The 19,965-nt window shown below is 40.3% G+C and overlaps 1 protein-coding gene across 1 annotated transcript in view; it reads right to left on the reverse strand.

The window, feature by feature from the left end:
• Positions 1-8,901: 8,901 nt before the first annotated feature.
• Smyd3 (SET and MYND domain containing 3) overlaps positions 8,902-19,965 on the reverse strand; it is a 649,248-nt gene continuing 638,184 nt past the window's right edge. Inside the window, exon 12 of the mRNA XM_005374789.2 lies at positions 8,902-9,226. Coding sequence (XP_005374846.2) covers positions 9,125-9,226 — 102 coding nt within the window. The 3' untranslated portion in view covers positions 8,902-9,124. The remainder of the gene's footprint in view (positions 9,227-19,965) is intronic.

Here is a 19,965-nt window from a genome sequence, read left to right on the forward strand (position 1 = left end):
CTTCCTGTCTGCCCTGCCATGGACTGCCTCTCCTCCGCCATGGCCTGCTGCCTTACCACCCTGCCTTGGAGCTAGCTGACTAAGGACTGAAACATCTACAGACCGTGAGCTAAAAATAAACCTTTCCTCCTTTTACCTGTAGGTATTGGGTATTTTGTCTCAGCAATGAGAAAATATTTAAGATAACGACTTAGTGAGATCCTATGTCAAAAAAAAAAAAAAAAATTAAGCTCAGGGTGAAGGCCTGGGGTTCAATTCACAATACCAAACAAATAATTACAATAACAATGAACACAAAAAATTCAAATATATATTTATATTGTACTGGTAATGTTTCTCTAGAGAAACAGAATCAATAGAAACATACAGATGTAAAATTATGAAAGGGGATTCATTAGGTAGCCTTAGAGGACCAAAGGCAGATGTGTCTACAATGGCCATCTGAAAGCTGGAAAAGTAAAGGATCCAGTAGCTGCTCAATTAAAGAAGCTGGAAACCACAAAACAAGAGGGATCAAGAATGCAGTGTCAGTTAACTGGAGGGTTGCAGGCATAAGTCTGCATTGAAAGGCTGAAGAAATTTATATCTGATGTCCACAAGGATGGCATTGGTAAAAGGTCCACCCACTCAAGCAGAATGGAGGGTTTCAGGATGCAGGTGCAGCGTAGTGGTGGAGCACTTGCCTAGCATATGTCCACAATCCTAGGTTCAATCCCCAGCACTAGCAAAAAGAAAAAAAAAGGCAAAAGAATGGAAGTTTTCAAATACAGACCAACTTCCTCCCTCTTTTCCTTTCATTTAATCCAGGCTGCAGTGTACTGGGTGGTGCCACTCAAAATCAGGGTGGGTCTTCCCTCCTCAGTTTGCTGGCCTCCTTGTCAATCTTCTCTGGAACTATCCTACAGACACACCTAGATGTATGCTTTCCTAATCTCCCAGGTATTTTCTAATTGAGTCAATTGGATAATAATATACAATAATGGTCACATGTACTGACAGTTTTATATCAATATAAATTAATAATAGTGAGGAAATCTAAAGTTAAATAAAAATAAAAACAAACTGGCTAACACACTGAACCTAGAAATTACTTAGTCTTTCTATTTTGCAAGTGTGAAGCAGCACACATGGAAGAAAGATCAAGAACAACCCCAGATGTTTCATTTTTCTTATTATTTCAAAGAGAAAAGAACAAAAACAAATTAACAAAAACAGAGACATAAGCAAAACAACACACAACCATAAAAATGATACAGAATTTCAAAACAAAGTGATAGGAAATTAACAATGGTTGTTGTATGACCTATGGTTATCTTCAAATTGGTTACTCAGATAATCAGATACAGGCATGTAAGATTGATCAAACAATTAAACATAAACTGTTCCTTTCAATAAACCAATAGAAATTAGTAGTACAATTATCTTAGCTATCTTGTGTGTGTGTGTATATATATATATATATATATATATATATATAATATACATATTTTCCCCTTACTTCTTTCTTTTCTCTTTTTCCTCATCCCAGTTGTTCTTTCCTTTTGAGTAGTTTCTTTCCCTTTCATAATATCTTTGTACCTTTCAGATTTTATTACTCTTTCAGGTTCTTACTCTAGGGAGACAATATGATGTTTACACATGTGAGTCTGATTTATTTAATTTATGAGTATGGTCTCTAGTTGCATCCATTTACCTATGAAAGCCTCGAGTTTATCTTTCTTTATAGCTGAGTAATACTCCATTATATAAAAATACCACATCTTTTTATCCATTCCTCAGTTGATGGGCATTTGGGTTGTTTTCACGATTTAGCTATTAAAATTGCACTGCTATAAACATGGATGCACATATATCACTGTGATATGATATTTTCAGTTCTTCTGGAAAAATACCCAAGAGGGAAATAGCTGAGTTGAATGGGACCTCTAATTCTAACTTACGGAGGAATCACCACACTGATTTCCACAGTGGTTGCACCAGTCTACACTCCCACCAACAGTTGAGAAAAGTTCCTTTTTCTCCACAGCCCCTCCAGCATTTGTTATTGGTTGATTTCTTGATGACAGCCATTTTTTCTGGGGTGAGATGGAATCTCAGTGTTGTATTAATTTGCATTTCTTGAATGGCCAATGATATTGAACATTTTTGTATGTATTTACTTGCCATTTGTATTTCTTTACCTGAGAAGTATATATTTATCTCAGATGTCCATTTTTGGGTTGCGTCTTTGAATTTTAGGGGCCTGATTTATTTTTTAATGCTTTATATGTTCTAGATAGAAGTCCTTTGTATGAGGGACAGTTGACTAAATTTTTTCCCCAATTTGTGGGTTTTCTTTTTACTCTGTGTGTGATTTCCTTTCATGTGCAAAAACTTTTCAATGAGATCTCAGTTGTTGATTTTTTGAAGTATTTCCCGTGAAGTTTGGTTTTGCTCATGAATTCTCTGCCTACCCCTATATCTTCAAGATTTTTCCCTACTTTTTCTTCTAGTAGGTTTAGTGTTTCTGTTTTAATATTTAGATCTTTAATCTATTTTGACTTTCGTTTAGTGCCTGGTGATAGACATGAGTCTAGTTTCAGTCTTCAGCATGTAGAGAGCCAGATTTTCCAGCACCATTTATTAAAGAGGCTATCTTCTTCCAATGAACGTTTGGCCCCTTTGTCAAATGTTGCTGAGTGTGTTGGTGGTTGTGGCTGCATCTTCCAGTCTGTTCCATTGATCCTCAGGTCTGTTTTTTTTTTTTTTTTTACCAGTACCATATCGATTTTATCACAGTAGCTTTGTTGTATAATTTCAAATCAGGAACTGTGATGACTCCTGCCTTGCCTTTGTTGTCCACAATTGCCTTTGCTATTCTGGGTCTCTTCTGGTTCCAGACGAATTTTAGGAATGTTTTCTCTAGATCTGTAAGGTATACTAATGGTGTTTTGATATGGATAGCATTGCACCAGACGTCTCATTTTAATTAATGGTATTATATCAGTGTCAACTCAAGATTTCATCAAGGCCTTAAAAACTAATGACATTGTGGTAGCACTACACGAATGCAATGGCCAGGGCAGGGCTTCCAAATATCATTCCTTACTAAAAGAACAACGGTTTCCCTTTTGGAATGGAAAGGCAACTAATACACAGATCTAGGACAGGACAGTATGAATCAGGCCAGGAACATATTTCAGTGTCCCAAAGTAAAAGTGTTTCCAAAATCACAGGGACATGTTGAGAAAAGGACTTCTGTTGAAGTCTACAACAAACACGCTGCCTTGTTCATTTTGTTTTGTTATCTAGCTTTGATAATTTCCCCTTGTCATTGCTTTCTGGCCGAGGCCAGATAGCTCTCCTCCCGAACTCACATCACGGCCTTGCACATGGCAGAATTCTGAGATGATAGCATCTTATAGGAAAGCTTTTGCATGTTTTCCTCAAACTTCATGCTTGCTTAGTTCCAAGTGCCCAAGTGCTGTCCTGCCATCCTATTGCTTATGCTCTGCACACTGGACCCTAAAAACAGCAAGCCTCCCCCACTTTCTGCACCTACTCCCTGGTCTGTGTGTGTGGCCTACAGATTTGCCATCTACCCACAGGACCTTTAAGCACTAAAATCTTTATCTACATCTTGTATTCTTCTAATCACTGAAGGAATACTCTGTCTTAAAGATCCTGGATTAGGGAACAAGCATTAAGATCCAATGACTGAAGATGATACATCTTGAATGCCAAAAATAATTATGGCTATAGATTGCATTTGAAGTACAAAAAGAAAAAGAAGCCTTGCACTAGAACTTTGAGAGTAGGTAATATTTAGGTAGGTAACAAGGAAATGGAGTCAGTATGAACAAAACAAGGACCCGGCAGAGAAGGGGCATCACCCGGGAGGTCTGGGTGAGGAGGCCACCCCTGCTAGCGTAGCAGCTTCAGGGGGGTGGTCAGCAAGGTTCAGATTTGGTGGTTGGAGGGCATGAATATGAGGCTGAAGGTGGACTCTGGGTGCCACTCTAGGTTTCTGAGAAGCTTGGAGGGGAAACGGCGAAGCAGGCCTCTCCGGGAGGCTGCTCTGGCAGCTGCGCGGGAGAAGGAAGGGAGGGATGACACGTGAGGTCACTGAGGGCATCTGCAGCGGCTGAGGAAGGAAGCACCGCGAGCTGGGAAAGGTGCTGAGAATGAATAGAAACTAAAAATGTCTTGAATACAAAAAGCACTTCAGAGGATGAATAAATTTATTTCCTTGATAAAGGAGAAGGGAGAATCAATGCCTGGGTTTCCCTGCAAGGAGGATGTGGGCACTGAGCTAAACACGGAAGGCAGAGAACTGGTTTTTCAGCATGTTTTGGATTAGATTTGGATATGTTGCCTGTGCGCCTGCAGCATTTTGATACTTACAGAGCTCAAAAAGTTGAGGTAACGTCCCAATTTGGGGTGCTGCTGGCTCTTCCCATAAGCCAGCTTGATCTCTTACAGACCTTTGGGAAAAGGAGGGCTTCAGTGTCTTCTTGAAGCTCCTGCCAATGGTTGCTTGACATGAGGGTTTCATGGGGCTGCACGGACAACAGGCAGTCTTCTCCCTGCGGAACCCTCGGGGGGCTACTTGGTGGGGGCATAACATCTCCCCTTTGGACCGGGAAAGAACTGTCAAGACTGTTTCAGGAGCAGGGCTCAACACACGGAATTTCTTTCTCATTCTTGCAGCGAGGGCTGACGGAGGGGCCTCTGTGGTTTGTGGCTGTCTGGCTCCATTGGGGTCTACTGCCCTCGGCCTGGCTGGAGGGGCCGCGTCCTGAGCACCATCACTACGGTGAGCAGGCAGCCAGGCAGCCTTCCTCCCCGCACTCTTGGCATTCATGTGGCATGGCTATAAATTATGCCCAGCATGTTCATTTTCAGTTTAAATGTGTTCTCATCCCAGAGGAGCGACTAATGGCATCAAGTTACTGATGTGAAAAAAGCCTGCCGCTACAATGACTATGGATTAATGAAGTAGCAGTCCTGGAGGCTGGGGTGGCAATAAATTGTCAGCCACTGGTGACATGGATTTTAAATTATGTTCTGTGTCCCTTTTCCCCTTCTCCAAAATCATTTTGCTGTGAAGTTGTTGGGTAAATGTTTACCTTTGCTTAAATGTTTGCTTTCTATTAAAAGTTGAGGCAAGCAAGGCCCCTTCCTCTCAGAAAACTCCAACCGGCTCAAGGGATTTAAAAGCCTATCATACTTTCTAGGAGGCATGAAGCAAATCTCTTAATCCAGGATCATCAGTGACTGATAAATTTCATTCAGAATATTGGCAAACACAGCATTTTGTCAGTGAACTCTGCCCACTTGGTGAGTAAGTTACTATCTCCACCTTTGCTTATGGCCTTTTATTTCCCTAAAGAATTTTAAATGAGGAACCAATATAGAGCCTACTAGTGTTTTTGAAATGTAGCAAGTCTGTTTTTCATTTGATGAAGGACCCCAGGGAGTCCAGTGATAGGCCATGGAGAGTCTGAGAATCCCTGATCCTGAAAACAAGCTGTTCACCTGTTTTTCTAGAAAGATAGTCTATAGATTTCATCAAATTCACTAAATATTCTGTAATAGCCAAAAAAAATTTTAAGGGGTTCCTGCAGTGAATTTCATAGATGGTTATAATTTCTTCCTCTTCATATATCCAAGCCCTTGCAACAAGATTTTGTATCTCTTTCTAAGGAGAGGAGGAGCATTATCCATCCCTTGATTTTTGGGTTGGACTTGAGACCAGCTTTGACCAAAAGGATTTTAGCAAATGTAATGGAAGAAAACTTGAAAAGAACTTGGACATTAGGGTTGGCCTGCTTACTATCCCTGGACCTCTACTGCTGTGTTAACAGAGCTGGACTAATCCCATGAGCCACATGGCCCAGGCATCCCCAACTTTCCCACTGACTCCCCAGCAACTGCAGACAGTGAGCACAATATGACCAACCACACCTGAGCCAAACCAGAACAGCCCAGCTCACACTGCTGTTCTGCGTAAGTCTGAGCTAAATAAACATGATTTGGAGAAACTAACTTTTGGAGTAGCTTATTATGTAGTGAATGCTAAGTGATACACATTCTATCCCAGACAGTGGTATTCTGAGGGTAGGAACATGTCTTATTTGACTTTTTGTCTTCCCTTTCCTAAATACATAGTAATGACTCAATATGTATTTGTTCAAATGGGTAGAACTGGCCTCCCCAGGACTGCAGTTAAGTCCTTTTCTCAAGATCAAGATCAAGATCAAGAGGGATTCCACAGCACCTGACACTAGGCCTATTTCCTAACACATAATACCTACCTGGTGGTGCTATTGCAGTTGTTGGAGATTGTATGCACTTGAGAGATGTGGCTGATACACGACAGATGGTAGTTTGAGCAGAAATGAGCTTAGGAAGAGGCCTTGGAACACACCGGCATGCAGGACACCCTGCATGTTTTGGTGATCACCTGTGTTTAACAAAGAGACTGCAGTTTCCAGTTGTCAGCTTTCTCTGCTGCAAAGTAAGACTGGTGCCTTCTGAGATCCACACGGCATTCTGATGGTGCCCACGGCCACAGCACCGCATTCTGATGGTGCCCATGGCCACAGCACTGCCACCTGGCTGGAGGACTTTCCATTCTTTCCCTGAGGACTGTGGAGGGCTCCGGAACAGGGCCGAGGAGCATGAGTTGCTCACTTTTCCATCACTCTCTGCACCTTGTCCCCTCATTTGTAAAAGAAGGTGTGGCCAGCAGCACACTCTCTAAGAATCGTTTCAGCTGCGGGGACCCCAGGGCTCGAGTCACTACCTGAGTCTCATCTAGGCATGAAGGACTAGGCTGTTTCCAGGATCAGCGAGCCATAAAAGACTTTACTTGTTTTTGGAATTGGAAAATAAAAGGTTTTTAAAAATTAGTTTAAAGCACAAAAGTGGAAAAGAAGTCTAAGGAATTGGGAAACAGTAAAGAGGAAAAGAGAAAAAAGAGCAAGTTGATTTGAGTGGATGCTAGAACCTTGCTCACTGAGGGATAAAGGAGCTTCACGCTGTGCCCATCACACACTGAACCAAAGATTTAGGGAATGACAGAAAAAAGTGTTATGGGCAGATAGGACAGTGCACAGAAAGAGCTCCTGAGAAAGAGTTACACAAAGAGTCAGGAGAGATTTGGATAATATTTTTTAAAAATTAAGATTTGCTATCCTTTCTAATACCTAAAATGACTTCTCTCTAGGATTTAGGATAAAAACTTTTGTGTTGGAGATGTATTTAGAAACAAATAATGCACACACACATTATTTATCACAAAGAGTAAAGATGTCTCAAAATCCTGCACAAGTTCTACAAAATTCTTCACAAAAGACCCTAGATAGTAAAAATAATCTTGAATGAAATGAACAAAGCTGGAGGCATTGTAATAACTGATTTCACGACCTACTACAGGGCCTCATAGTAACCAAGACAACACGGTGTGGCATAAAAACAATGCACAGATCAATGGAGCAGAATTAAGACCTCTGAAGTATACCCACGCTTCTACAGACAGCTAATTCTTGAAAAAGGCACCAAAAACATGCAGCCTACTCAGCAGATGGTGCTGGGAAAACTGGATATCCTTACAAAAAGAATGAAACTAGAATCCTCTCTTTCATCCTGTACAAAAATCAACTTAAAATTGGTCAAAGACCAGAATGTACCCCCTGAAACTCAAATGACTGTTGAAAACATAGGGAAAACCCACTGACATGGCACTGGTTTTTTAAATATGACCCCTAAAGCGCAGGAAAGAAAAGACAGACAAATGCGACTACATCAAACTAAAAGTCTTCTGAATGACAGAGGAAACAATAGAGTGAAAAGATAACCTACTCACTGGGAGGAAATATTTCTTAATTATCCAAAATATATAAAGAATTTTAAAAACTTAACAAACTCCAAATAATCCCATTATAAGATGGACAAAAGATCTGAACAGACACTTCTCAAAAGAAATATATATGGCCAGCAAATGTATTTTTAAAAGATTCAATATCATTAGTCATCAGGGAAATGCAAGAAAAATCATGAGATTCCACCTCACTCCAATTAAAATGGTTATTATTTTTTTAAAAACCCAAAGTAACAAATAGCAAATAACAACTGCTGGCCAGGATATGCAGCAAAAGGAACCCTTCTACACTGTTGGCAGGAATGTAAATTACCACGACCATTATGGAGAATAGTAAGCGGGTTCCTCAAAAACTACACAGATCCAACTATCTCCCTTCTGGGTATATATCCAAAGGAAATCAACAAACCAACATATCTACTTGGCATTATTCATAATAGCCATGGTATGAAATCAACCTAGGTGCCCATCAAGAAATGGATAAAGAAAACGTTGTCTACACACACAGTGGGACATTATTCTACCATAAAAAAGAATGAAGTCCTATTACATACAGCAAAATGAATGCTGGAAATTATTATGTTAAGTGGAACAAACCAGACACAGAAAGACAAGCACACCACAGTTTCTCTCATATGTGGAAGTCAAAAAAAAAACAAAGTTGACTCAAATGTAGAACAGTGATCACTAGAAGCTGGGAGCTGGGGGAGAGAGGAAGAGGGTTAAAAGGAGGCTGGACATGAACACTGCACACTGTACGTGTGTACTGAAATACTGCACTAAATCCTATTAAAATGTGCAATTAATATCTGTTAATCAAAAATAAATAATAAAAAATTCGGTTTTTGCCAAAGTGGACATTCAGTTTATGCTTGGAAGCAAATACAAATACAATGGTTTTTATCCAATTATCTCTACGTATATCCAAAGAGAAAATTATAACTCATTCTGTCACGCTTTTAATAGGATTTTCTATCTGGAATGGTGAAATCTTTAACATTAAAATCAGCACTAAGTAAGCAAACAAAACAGTTAGATGGCATCTTCAGCTTTTTTCATATTTATTACAATCATGCTTCACTACAGCTAACGATTCTTAGAGTTGGCAAACTATGTCTGCCTTTATTTACCTAGTCAAACAAGAATAGCATTTTTAAAAGGGGAGATTCACACAGCGAACACTGTAGAATGTGCGACCTCAGTAAGGCAGTCAATAAAGGTATGAGCCATCTCTCTCTCTCTCTCTCCGTCTGGCTTTTCTTAGGATGCTCTTATGTTGGCGTCGCATTCTTCTAAGAGTAGAATTAAATCTTCAATCAGGCTGTGTTCTCGGCCGTGTGTCACTCGCATGATGTCAAAAGCCTAAAGGGAAAGGAGAGCAGGCAGATTAGGCCCCAAAACAGGTGAGCTGCTGCCCGCTTCCTGTTTTCCCCACGATGCTAGGGTCTGGTGACCCTCAGGTCTACAGGGTGAGCAGTCATTGACAGGCTCACTGGACTGTGGTTACTCAGCCACAGTGTAGGTTACAGGGTGACATCCGGAAAGCAGACTTGGACTCAATTCGTCCCGTGAGCAATAGTGACCTTCAGGGGTGTTTCAGCGCATGGGTTTAGGTGCTTAAGAATTACAGGTGCTTAAGAATTACTCCTGAGATGATTAAGTCGCAGGAAAGAAAAATTACAATTTTCTACCTCCTTGTCATAATATTTTCTGTTTTGCATGCTGTATTTGGTTCTCACAAGTGGGTACTGTGCCTGTTATACACACACATTGCTGTTCTTTTCACAGCATACGATGTCAATAGCATGGACTTCCCCCTGCTTCACTGTCCATTTCCAGCCCATTGCTAAATCAAGCCAATCTGCCTCTAAAATATTTCTGAAGTTAGGGTGGGCGTGTGGCTGCTTCAACAAGAGAGCAACGTGGGAGTAAAGCCGGCCACTTGAGGACATGGGGCTACGGAGCCTCTACCTCACTCAGCTGTGCTTGCCCTTGGAACTCGAGCTTCCATGCTGGGAGAAGCCAGAGGCGCTGACAGCGACGGCTAGGTGGCTTTGGCTGATCACCCAGTCCTAAGGCATTCCAGCCAGGGCATCACATAGCACACAGAGAAGCCTCCAGGTGATTCCGGTACCAGCCACAGGTCAGCCCAATGACACTCCACACAATGTCTCTCTCCAGCAAAACAGCAGGTATCATGGAAAGGCAGAGAGCTTCCTGTTGTGCTCCCTTTCAGCTTCTGACCCGCAGACTTTGTGAGCATAATTTTGCTGCCATTTTACTCTACAGAGTTTTTGGACGGTCTGTTACGGAGCAAAAAATAACCAGAACATCTTAAAAAATGTCTTTGTGATAAATCAGACATACAGTAGCCTCTTGCATTGCCCAAATGGGGCTTGGGGTGGGCTGGAGGAAGGATGTGACTCTGGTGGCACCCAGCGAAGCACCTGCACATGGTACTGAGGCTTAGTCGTGGCTGCACCCTAGCATCACTTGGGTAGTACCAAGAGTCACCAGGCCCAGAGGCCACACACGACCTACTGAAACGTGCTCCCTGGGAGCCAGGCTGGTACTCCAGGAGAGTCTCAGATGCCCTGAGCTGAGAACAATCAATACAGTAACTGAACAAATAACAGCAACTATTCATTACTCACTGTTAATTTACAGTCAGCACAATTACCATCTTAATGGCTCTATACAATTAATGCCATTTATAGACCGTTATTTGATGAAGTACTCTTGGAAAGTTAGATCTTTTCATTTTTTATTATGATATGATGCAGATCTAGCCTATAACATTTTTCCGTTGTTAAATATTTACTTGAGGTAAAGTCCTGGGGGTAGAACAGGGTACGGACAGCTAAAAAGGCACAGGATTCTGGAGGAAGGAAGCACCTCGCCGGCCATGCAGTGAGGCCCCTTTGTTCTCATTTTGTTCCGACAGTGAGAGCCCTTTCTGTCAACAGACAGGAGACTGAAGCCAGGGAAGCAATGCAGTCAGGAGGGCGGGGCTCTCAGCCTGTGCTCCTGGCTTCTTAAAACGTCCCCTCTATGCTAGAAGAAAGGAAAGCAAGCAGACAGGGGCGGTCTCTAGAAGCTCAGAGCGAGGAAGAAGGGGAAAAGAGTAGGAAAGTCTCTCGGCCTGCAAGAGAGCTCCGCTCACGGAGCCAGGGGTCCGGCTGTCACCTGCAGTAGCAGGCGAGGTCCCAGGAAGAGGCTGGGGCTAAGGTGCGCAGTGAACGCCAGCAGGTCCTGAGGCAGGGGGTCCCGGGAGGGCAAGGCAGGCACTGGGAGCTGCATACCTCACAGACAGCCAAGCTCTGTGAGCTCCTCCAGGCAGCAGATTAGAAACAGACGTCTGATGCCATTCAGCCGGCACGGGCCTCATGTTTTCTCCCCTCTCCCCGCACCATCTCCGCTGCTCTGGACACCCTAAAGTCCAAGGCAGAGACCTGTGTGACGTCGTGACTGCACGGGAGGGAGGGGCACTCCCTGCTCAGAGAGCCTGCCTGGGACATCCTCATACTTCACAGCTGCCCTAGATGCCCTCTTCCTCTGTCACAGCAGAGGCCGGATGTGCTGTGACGTGGCTGAGGAGGACAAATGGAGTGGAAGTACGGCCTGAAAGGCTCTTTGCAGAAGCGGGCATCGGCCTCCACCCTGGAAGGGGCCAGACCTCGCCTGCGGGCTAACCTCCCGCCTGCCTGCACAGCGCCCTCTGCCGGCGAGGGCTGGGCCTGGTTTCCGAATACCCATAGCCACTTGTTTCTGATTCGCCTCTTGGTTCCAATTCTCTGGATTCTTCACCTACAAGAGACTGGTCCGTGCTGCTGTGTGACTTGCCTCACAGACTAAATGACAAAGCCATCTTCTTGCCAGGGCAGCAGGATGAGGTTGACTCGCCTGTTTTCAAATATAATTCTGGCTCTGCTCTTCCTTCCTTGCTCCCTTTCTTCTGGTCCTGGTCGTAAGTTTCTCCTCATTTCCAGTTTTAAGAATAAGATCTCTCGAAGGTCACAGTTCATTGCCACTGATCTGGAGTCCTGTTCACTGAAGGGCAGACCCGCCCTCAGACAGCAGGACAAGCGTGCACAGGGGGCATGCAGCTCAGCCATTCTAACTCGGCCATTCTCGAGTCAGCGAGCTCCAGACGGGACTGCCCTGGCTTCCCAGCCTAGACCCCAGCCAGCCCAACACGCTCCCGTCAGGGAAGGACTGGTCCCGAGGTCGCGTGGCCTGAGGAGCGGGCCGAAGGCTCCACACAGCTCTCAGGACTCATCTGTCCACCCCACCCTCCACGTGCACCTCCTCCGACAACGGTCTGCAGTGGCCAAGGAGAAGAGCCAGGGGCTCCTGGGTGTGGCTTCTGAGACTTCCGGAGGGGCCACAGGGGTCTTGCTGGTCACGACGCTGCCAACTGTATTTTGCACTCTATTATTTGGTGGCAACTGCGACCCTAGGAGCAGAGGTAGGCAGTGGCAGCGCCAGGCGCATCTGCGCAATTTGAGGGTCCTGACTCCAGGGGTCTTCGGCCTGAAGAAGGGAGGTAACAGTATCGGCGGGGGCAGAAGGCTAATTTGAAGAGAGTGAAAAGCTACATCCTTTGTCTAAAATACATAACTGAATATAGATGATCAACTGACAAGTAAATATTCTGATTTTCCCGGAGTGATGGGCAGAGGTAGAAGACAACAGGAGAGAAAGAAGCAAAGAGAGAAGAAACTCAGTTATATGCAAGGTATGTCCGTGACTCTCGTGTTGTGGACCTGTGCGTATGAGTGATGTGATGTACTGGGTGGACAGGGAGCTACGACCCACGCCTGAAGAGAAAGGAGGACGTCCGGTCCTTGTCCAGGGTGTCACCCGGAGCTGCTCCCTGTGATGTAAGAAGGGGCCCTTTGTGGCCCAGGTACAGCTCTTCAGCCCAGTGGGGAGATGAAAAAAAGGTACAATAAATCTCTGACAAACCAGAGCAACCGTTTCAGGAGCTGTATCTCTCTTTTCTCAGCACCTCCCAAATGCCATCCATGCCATGTCAGAGAAGACAATTTCAGTTTAATTTCCTGCAGCAGCATACAAAACAGATTAAGGAAATATCAAATTGGAGCCAGCTTGTGTTGGGAAAAGCTTATCTCTTTCCATTAAATTTTATTTTTTTAACGGTAGCATTTAAAAAGAGCCTGCACGTAATCTTTCACAGAGGACTCATCTGGAAGCTTCCAGGAGGAGGGGGCACTGCACCCATGTATGTATTCTAAATGTCACAGAGAAATGGTAGCATAGATTGTCTGCCACAAGACAGGCACATGATTCACTGAGGAATAAAGAAAGGGTCCCCAGAACTGATTTCAATCTCATCACATCTCTTTTTTAAAAGTAATTTTAGGATTGTTCCATATATTAAATAAAATGAATCAAATCAAATTGTGATTCAAAGTTGGAGACAATATGGCTTTCATATTAATTTTTAATACAAATATATTAAGCTTATCAAAGATCTCATATACTTTCTACAGTGAGCCTGAGGAATCCAATAAATGACTTCCTCAAGCATAATTTAAATATGGATATAAAAGCAGAGGGAAAAGAAATGTATGCATGGTAAGAACCTCTGGAGTCTCATCACAACAGGAAGCTTCAAATATAGAAGTAAGTTTTCTTATTCTGTCCATCTCAGGAGCATAGGGTGGGGTGGGGTAGGAAATATAAGCAAAAGCTACACACAGCAAGCAGCTCCAGAGCCACAAAAACCTCTTTACAAAGGGAAGAAAGTCCCCAAGCCTTTGATTACCTATCTGAGCTCAGCAGCGCCCCTGCTGACCCCAGTGCACAACCCAGTATAGGGATTTGTCTTCTTGGGAGGCAGAATGTCCTGGTAGAAAACCTCTGTCCATTTATTCATTCAATACTGCCGGAGTAGCTGTCAGGGGTGAGACTTGGCCTTTGCCCTGGGAGGAGCTCTGGCACAATTAGGAGACAGAATGTAACTACTAGAACGTTTCAGTGAAGCAACGTGTGCAAAATGCAAATATAGATTTGGTTTTATTTCCAGATATTATTATTGACTTCTAATTTAATTCCATTGTGGTTAGAAAATTCACTTTGTATGACTTGAATCCTTTTACATTTTTGAGATCGTTTTAGGGTCCAGATATGGTCTGTGTTCTGTAGATACCTAAAATGATTGTGTATTCTGCTACTGGTGGATGGAGTGTTTATAAATGTCAATTAGATCCTATTGGTTGATGATGTTACTGAAATTTTCTACATCCTTCATGATTTTCTAGCTCTTCTATAAACTGTAAACAGAGGAGTCTGATGTCCCCAACTATATTGTGATTTTGGGTTTTTGTTTTCTCTTTTTGCAATTTTATCAGTTTTTTAAAAAATCTTTTGTAACTGTGGTTTAGGGCATACATATTTAGTATTACTGTCTTCTTGGTAGATTTAACTGCTTTTTCATTATATAATATCGTTTGACTCTAGTAAAATTTTATTTGTCCTACTTTGTCTGATATTCATATAGCCACCTGGTTTTCAATTAATTCTGTTTTAATGATATGAATTTTTCCACCATTGTACTTTCAATCTGTCACTATCATTACATTTAAAGAGAATTTTGTATAAACAACATATACTTGTCATTTTAAAAATCATCTGTTCTACTAATCTCTGCCTTTTAATCAATGCATTTAGACAATTTACTTTTTTATATGAACTACTTATATAACTTATGATATAATTATTAATACATTAGGATTTAAATCTACCATTTTATTTTGGTTTTGCTGTCTCTGCTTTTTGTCTCTATTCTTTCTTCTTGTAGTCCTATGGGTTACTGGCACATTTTTTAAGAATTTCATTCATGTTATGTGTTTGGTACTGGGGATTGAACCCAGAGCCTTCACAATGAGCTACATCCCCAACCCCTTCTTTAAAATTTTGAGACAGGACCTTACTAAGTTACTCAGGCTGGGCTCAAACATACCAGATTTCTATAGTATTTTTTAATGTATCTCTTATATAGCTTTAAAACAGTAATTATAGGTTTTACATTTCTCCCACGTTGTTTCTTCTCTCTCCTACGACAGGTGGAGACCATTTACTGGTGTCATCATTTTACCAGTTCAAGTCAGGTGTAGAAAACTTAGCTCTTCATATGCTTTTCACCCTTCCTATTTGGAATATAATTGGCCTATCTATTATCTATACTACATACACCATCTATACTACATACAGCATCATAAGTTTTGCTTTGGCTGTCAATCTAGGAAACTCAAAAGGAGAAGGAAAATCTATTTTTCTTACCTATATTTTTGCTTATTGTATTACTCCTGATGCGTCAAGATTCCTTCTTTTATCATTTTCTTTCTGTGTAAAGAATTTGCTATCACAATTCTTTCAGGGTGGTATTTCTGGTGACAAGTTCTTTTAGTTTTCCTTTCTGTGAATGTCTTAATTTCCTCATCATTCCTGAAGGATATTTTTGCTGAATACAGGATTTTGAGTTGACAGTTTTTTTTCACTACCTGAGAAAATGTGCTACTTTCTCCTGGCTTCTGTGGTTTCTGATGAGAAAATCACCGCCATTCAAGCTGTTTTCCCCCTGTAGGTAAGGAGTTATTTTTCTTTTGCTGCTTTGAGGAGTTGTTCTGATTTTTCATTTTGCTTGTAGGAATAGCATAAAGATGGATATATAAGCCAATGGAACACAATAGGGAGCCCAGAAAAAAGTATATGTTATATATATATATGTGTGTGTGTGTGTATATATATATATGTTATATATATGTATGTATATATTTAAATATATAAATTTAACAGAATGATCTCAACAAGGTTGAAACAAGACTACTCAATGGAGAAAGGTCAGTTTCTTCAACAAATGGTTGGGAAAACTGAATATCCACATGTAAAAGAATGGAGCTGGGCCCTTACCTAATTCATACGAAAGTAACTCAAAATGGATCCACCTATATGAGGTACACAGAATATGCAAATACATAAAGACAAAAAGAACAGTGGGTACTAGGATCTGGGAAGAGGTGTAAGAGACAGGAGGTTATTTAATGGGCACACAGTTTCAGTATGGCATGATGTACAAGTTCTAAATATGGAAACAGTAACGTTTTGACTGCTGCAGCCTTATAGTAAATTTTGAAATCAAGAATTGTGAGTTTTCCAATTTTGTTTTTTATTCAAAAGTGGTGCTTGGCTATTCAGGATGGCTTTAATTCCCCTGTGATTTCTTTCTATTTAAAAACAAAATAAAATGAAACAAAAATAAGGTCCTGGGAATTTGATGAGGATAGAACCAATTTACAGCTTTGGGTAATGTTGATATCTTAATAGTAATTCTTATAATTAATGAATGATTTGTTTATTTATTTATTACATAAATTCATTTAGTTATGTATTAAATGAATAATGATTCATTCATTTATTTATTTATAAGTGATTCATTTATTTATTTATTTATTTAGTCTTTTAAAGACAGGGTTTCAATATGCAGTTCAGGTTGGCCTTGGACTCACAGAAATCCTCCTGCCACAGCCTCCTGAGTGCTGACTTCACAGGCGTGCACCACCACACCTGGCCTTGGCATGTCATTCTGTTTACTTATACTTTCTTTCTTTTAGCAGTGCTGTATATATTTTAACTTATAAATCATTCATATTTTTGGTTAATTCCTAAGTATATTATTCTATTTGGTGTTGTTCTAAATGGAATAATTTTCTTAAATTTTTTGGGTTGCTCATTATTAGTTGTTAGAAACACAACTGATATACACATGCTGATATTACATCCTACAACTTTGGTAATTCTGTATATGCTTCCTAGATATAAATCATGCCATCTATGAACAGAGATAATTCCTTTTCAATTTGGGTGCCATGCCTCCATCATTATTTTAAAACCTTATTTTAATTGTATATGTGTGCATTACATAATATTTATCTTGCTGTAGGAAGATGGTACATGTACCTAACACTTCTTAATTGCTTTTTAATCTTTCCCCTATCCCTCTCTTCCCCATCTACCCATCTCTTGATGCCCTTGATTCTTTTCTTTTGTATTTTTTTAAAGAGAACAAAAAATTTAAAAAACATTAAAAATGATACAGAATTTCAAAACAAGATATATTTCAAAACATATTAACAATGGTTGTTATATTGCTTATTGTTATCTTCAAAGTAGTTGTTGAGATTACCAGATATAGACATGCAAAACTGATCAAACAATTAAACATTAACTGTCCCTTTCAATAAACCAATAGAAAATAGTAGTTCAATTATCCTAGCTATTTTGTGTATATATATATTTCCCTTTCTTCTTTGTTTCTTTTCTACTTTCCTTCATCCTAATTGTTCTTTCCTTTTGAACAGTTTCTTTTCTTTCACGATATCCACTGTATCTTTCATATTTTATTTATTCTTTCAGTTTCTTATACTAAGGAGACAATATGATGTTTATACATGTGGGTCTGATTTATTCACTTATGAGTATGGTCTCCAGTTATATCTATTTACCTATAAAAGCCTCGAGTTTATCTTTTTTTTATAGCTGAGTAATACTCCACTGTATAAAAATACATCTTTTTTATCCATTCCTCAGTTGATGGACATGTGGGTTGTTTCCAAGGTACAGCTATGACAAATTGTGCTGCTACAAACATGGGTGCACATATACCACTGTGGTATGATATTTTCAAGTCTTCTGGAAAAATACCAAGCAAGGGAATAGCTGGGTCAAATGGGACCTCTAATCCTAGCTTTCTGAGGAATCTCCACACTGATTTCCACAGTGGTTGTACAAGTCTACACTCCCACCAACAGTGGAGAATGGTTCCTTTTTCCCCCACAGCCTCGACAGCATTTGATATTGGTTGATTTCTTGATGATAGCTATTGTTTCTGAGGTGAGGTGGAACCTCAATGTTGTTTTAATTTGCATTTCTTGAATGACCAAAGATATTGAACATTTTCGTATGTATTTATTTGCTATTTGTATTTCTTTACCTGAGAAGTGTGGCATCTCAGATGCCCATTTTTGGATTGGGTCCTTGAATTCTGGGGGCCTGATTTTTAAAAATTCTTTATATGTTCTAGATAGAAATCATTTTTCCAAGGGACAGTTGGCTAAAATTTTTTCCCAATTCGTGGGTTTTCTTTTTTCTCTGTGGATGATTTCCTTTGATGTGCAAAAACTTTTCAATAAGATGAGATCCAAGTTGTTGATTCTTTGAACTATTTCCCGTGCAGTTTGGTTTTTGTTTATGAACTCTCTGCCTATCCCTAGGTCTTCAAGATTTCTCCCTACTTTCTTTTCCAGTAGATTTAGTGTTTCTGTTTTAATATCTAGATCGTTAATCCATTTGGACTTTAGTTTAGTGCATGGTGATAGACATGGGTTTAGTTTTAGTCTTCCACATGTGGAAAGCCAGTTTTTCCAGCACCATTTATTAAAGAGGCTATTTTTCTTCCAGGGAACATGCTTGGCCCCTTTGTCAAAGATAAGGCGGCTAAGTGTGATTGGAGTTGTGTCTGAATCTTCTAATCTGTTACACTGATCCTCAGGTTTGTTTTTTTGCTAGTACCATGCTGACTTTATCACAGTATCTTTGTAGTTTAATTTCAAGTCAGAGATTGGGATGTCTCCTGCCTTTCCTTTGTTGCCCAGGATTGCCTTTGCTATTCTAGGTCTCTTCTGGTTCCAGATGAATTTTAGGAATGTTTTCTCTAGATCTGTGAGGTATACTAATGGTATTTTGATTGGGATTGCATTGAATCTGCATAACAGTTTTGGAAGTATAGCCATTTTCACAATTTTGGTTCTTCCTATCTATGAGCAAGGAATACTTTTTCATTTTCTGAAATCCTCTTTGATCTCATTTTTCAGAGTGCCATAATTTTCACTGTATAGATCTTTTACTTCCTTTGTTAGACTGATCCCTAAGTATTTCATTTTTTTAGACGCTATTGTGGAGGGTGTGGTTTTTCCAATTTCTCTCTCAGCGAGTTTGTTGTTTATGTACAGGAATGCTATTGATTTTTGACTGCTGACCTTGTATCCAGCTATGCTACTAAACTTGGTTATTAAATCTAGAAGTCTTTTGGTGTCTTCCATGTAGAGTATCATGTCATCTGCAAATTATGATAATTTCACTTCTTTCTTTCCTATTCTTATTCCTTTTATTTCTCTCTTGTCTAATTGCTCTGGCTAATGTTTCCAGAACTATATGGAATAGCAGTGGTGACAGTGGACATCCTTGTCTTGCTCCTTAAAGTGAAAGCTTTCAGTTTTTGTCCATTTACTATGGTGTTGACTGCTGGTTTGTCATAGATGGCTTTTACCAGATTGAGGTAAAGATTATCTATTTTGATTTTCTGTAGGTTTTTTTTTTTTTTTTTTTTTATGAATGAGTGTTGGATTTTACCAAAAGCTTTTTCTGCACTATTGAGATGATCATGTGATTTTTGTCTTTGGTTCTGCTGATATGGTATATTACATTTATTGATCTGCATACATTGAACCATCTCTACATTCCTTGGATGAGGCCCACTTGGTCATGATGCATAATCTTCTTGATGATTTGCTGCATTCTCTTTGTTAGTATTTTATTGAGGATTTTTGCATCTGTGTTCATGAGGGAGATTGGCTTGCAGTTCTCTCTTTTGGTTGGTTCTTTCTCTGGTTTTGGTGTCAGGATAATACTTGCCTCCAGGAATAAGTTGGAGAGAATTCCTTCCCTTTTAAATTCATTAAAGAGTTTGAGAGGTATTGGTGTTAAGTCTTCTCTAAATTTCTCATAGAATCCAGCTGTGAATCCATTAGGATCTGGGTTTTTCTTTGTTGGTAAGTTTTCTATTATGTTTCAATTTCATTGACTGATATTGGGTTATTAATGATTTTTATATCTTCTTGATTCAGCTTTGGTAATCCATATGTATCTAGGAACCTGTCCATTTCCTCTATGTTTTCCATCCTATCACAGTAAAGATTTTCAAAGTAGGTACTAATGATCTTCTGAATTTTTATAGGATCTGTAGTGATATCACTCTTTTCATTCCTTATTGCATGAATTTGAGTTTTTCTTTCCTT

This window comes from Chinchilla lanigera, unplaced genomic scaffold (assembly GCF_000276665.1).
Source record: "Chinchilla lanigera isolate Chin_1 unplaced genomic scaffold, ChiLan1.0 scaffold00005, whole genome shotgun sequence".
NCBI lineage: Eukaryota > Metazoa > Chordata > Mammalia > Rodentia > Chinchillidae > Chinchilla > Chinchilla lanigera.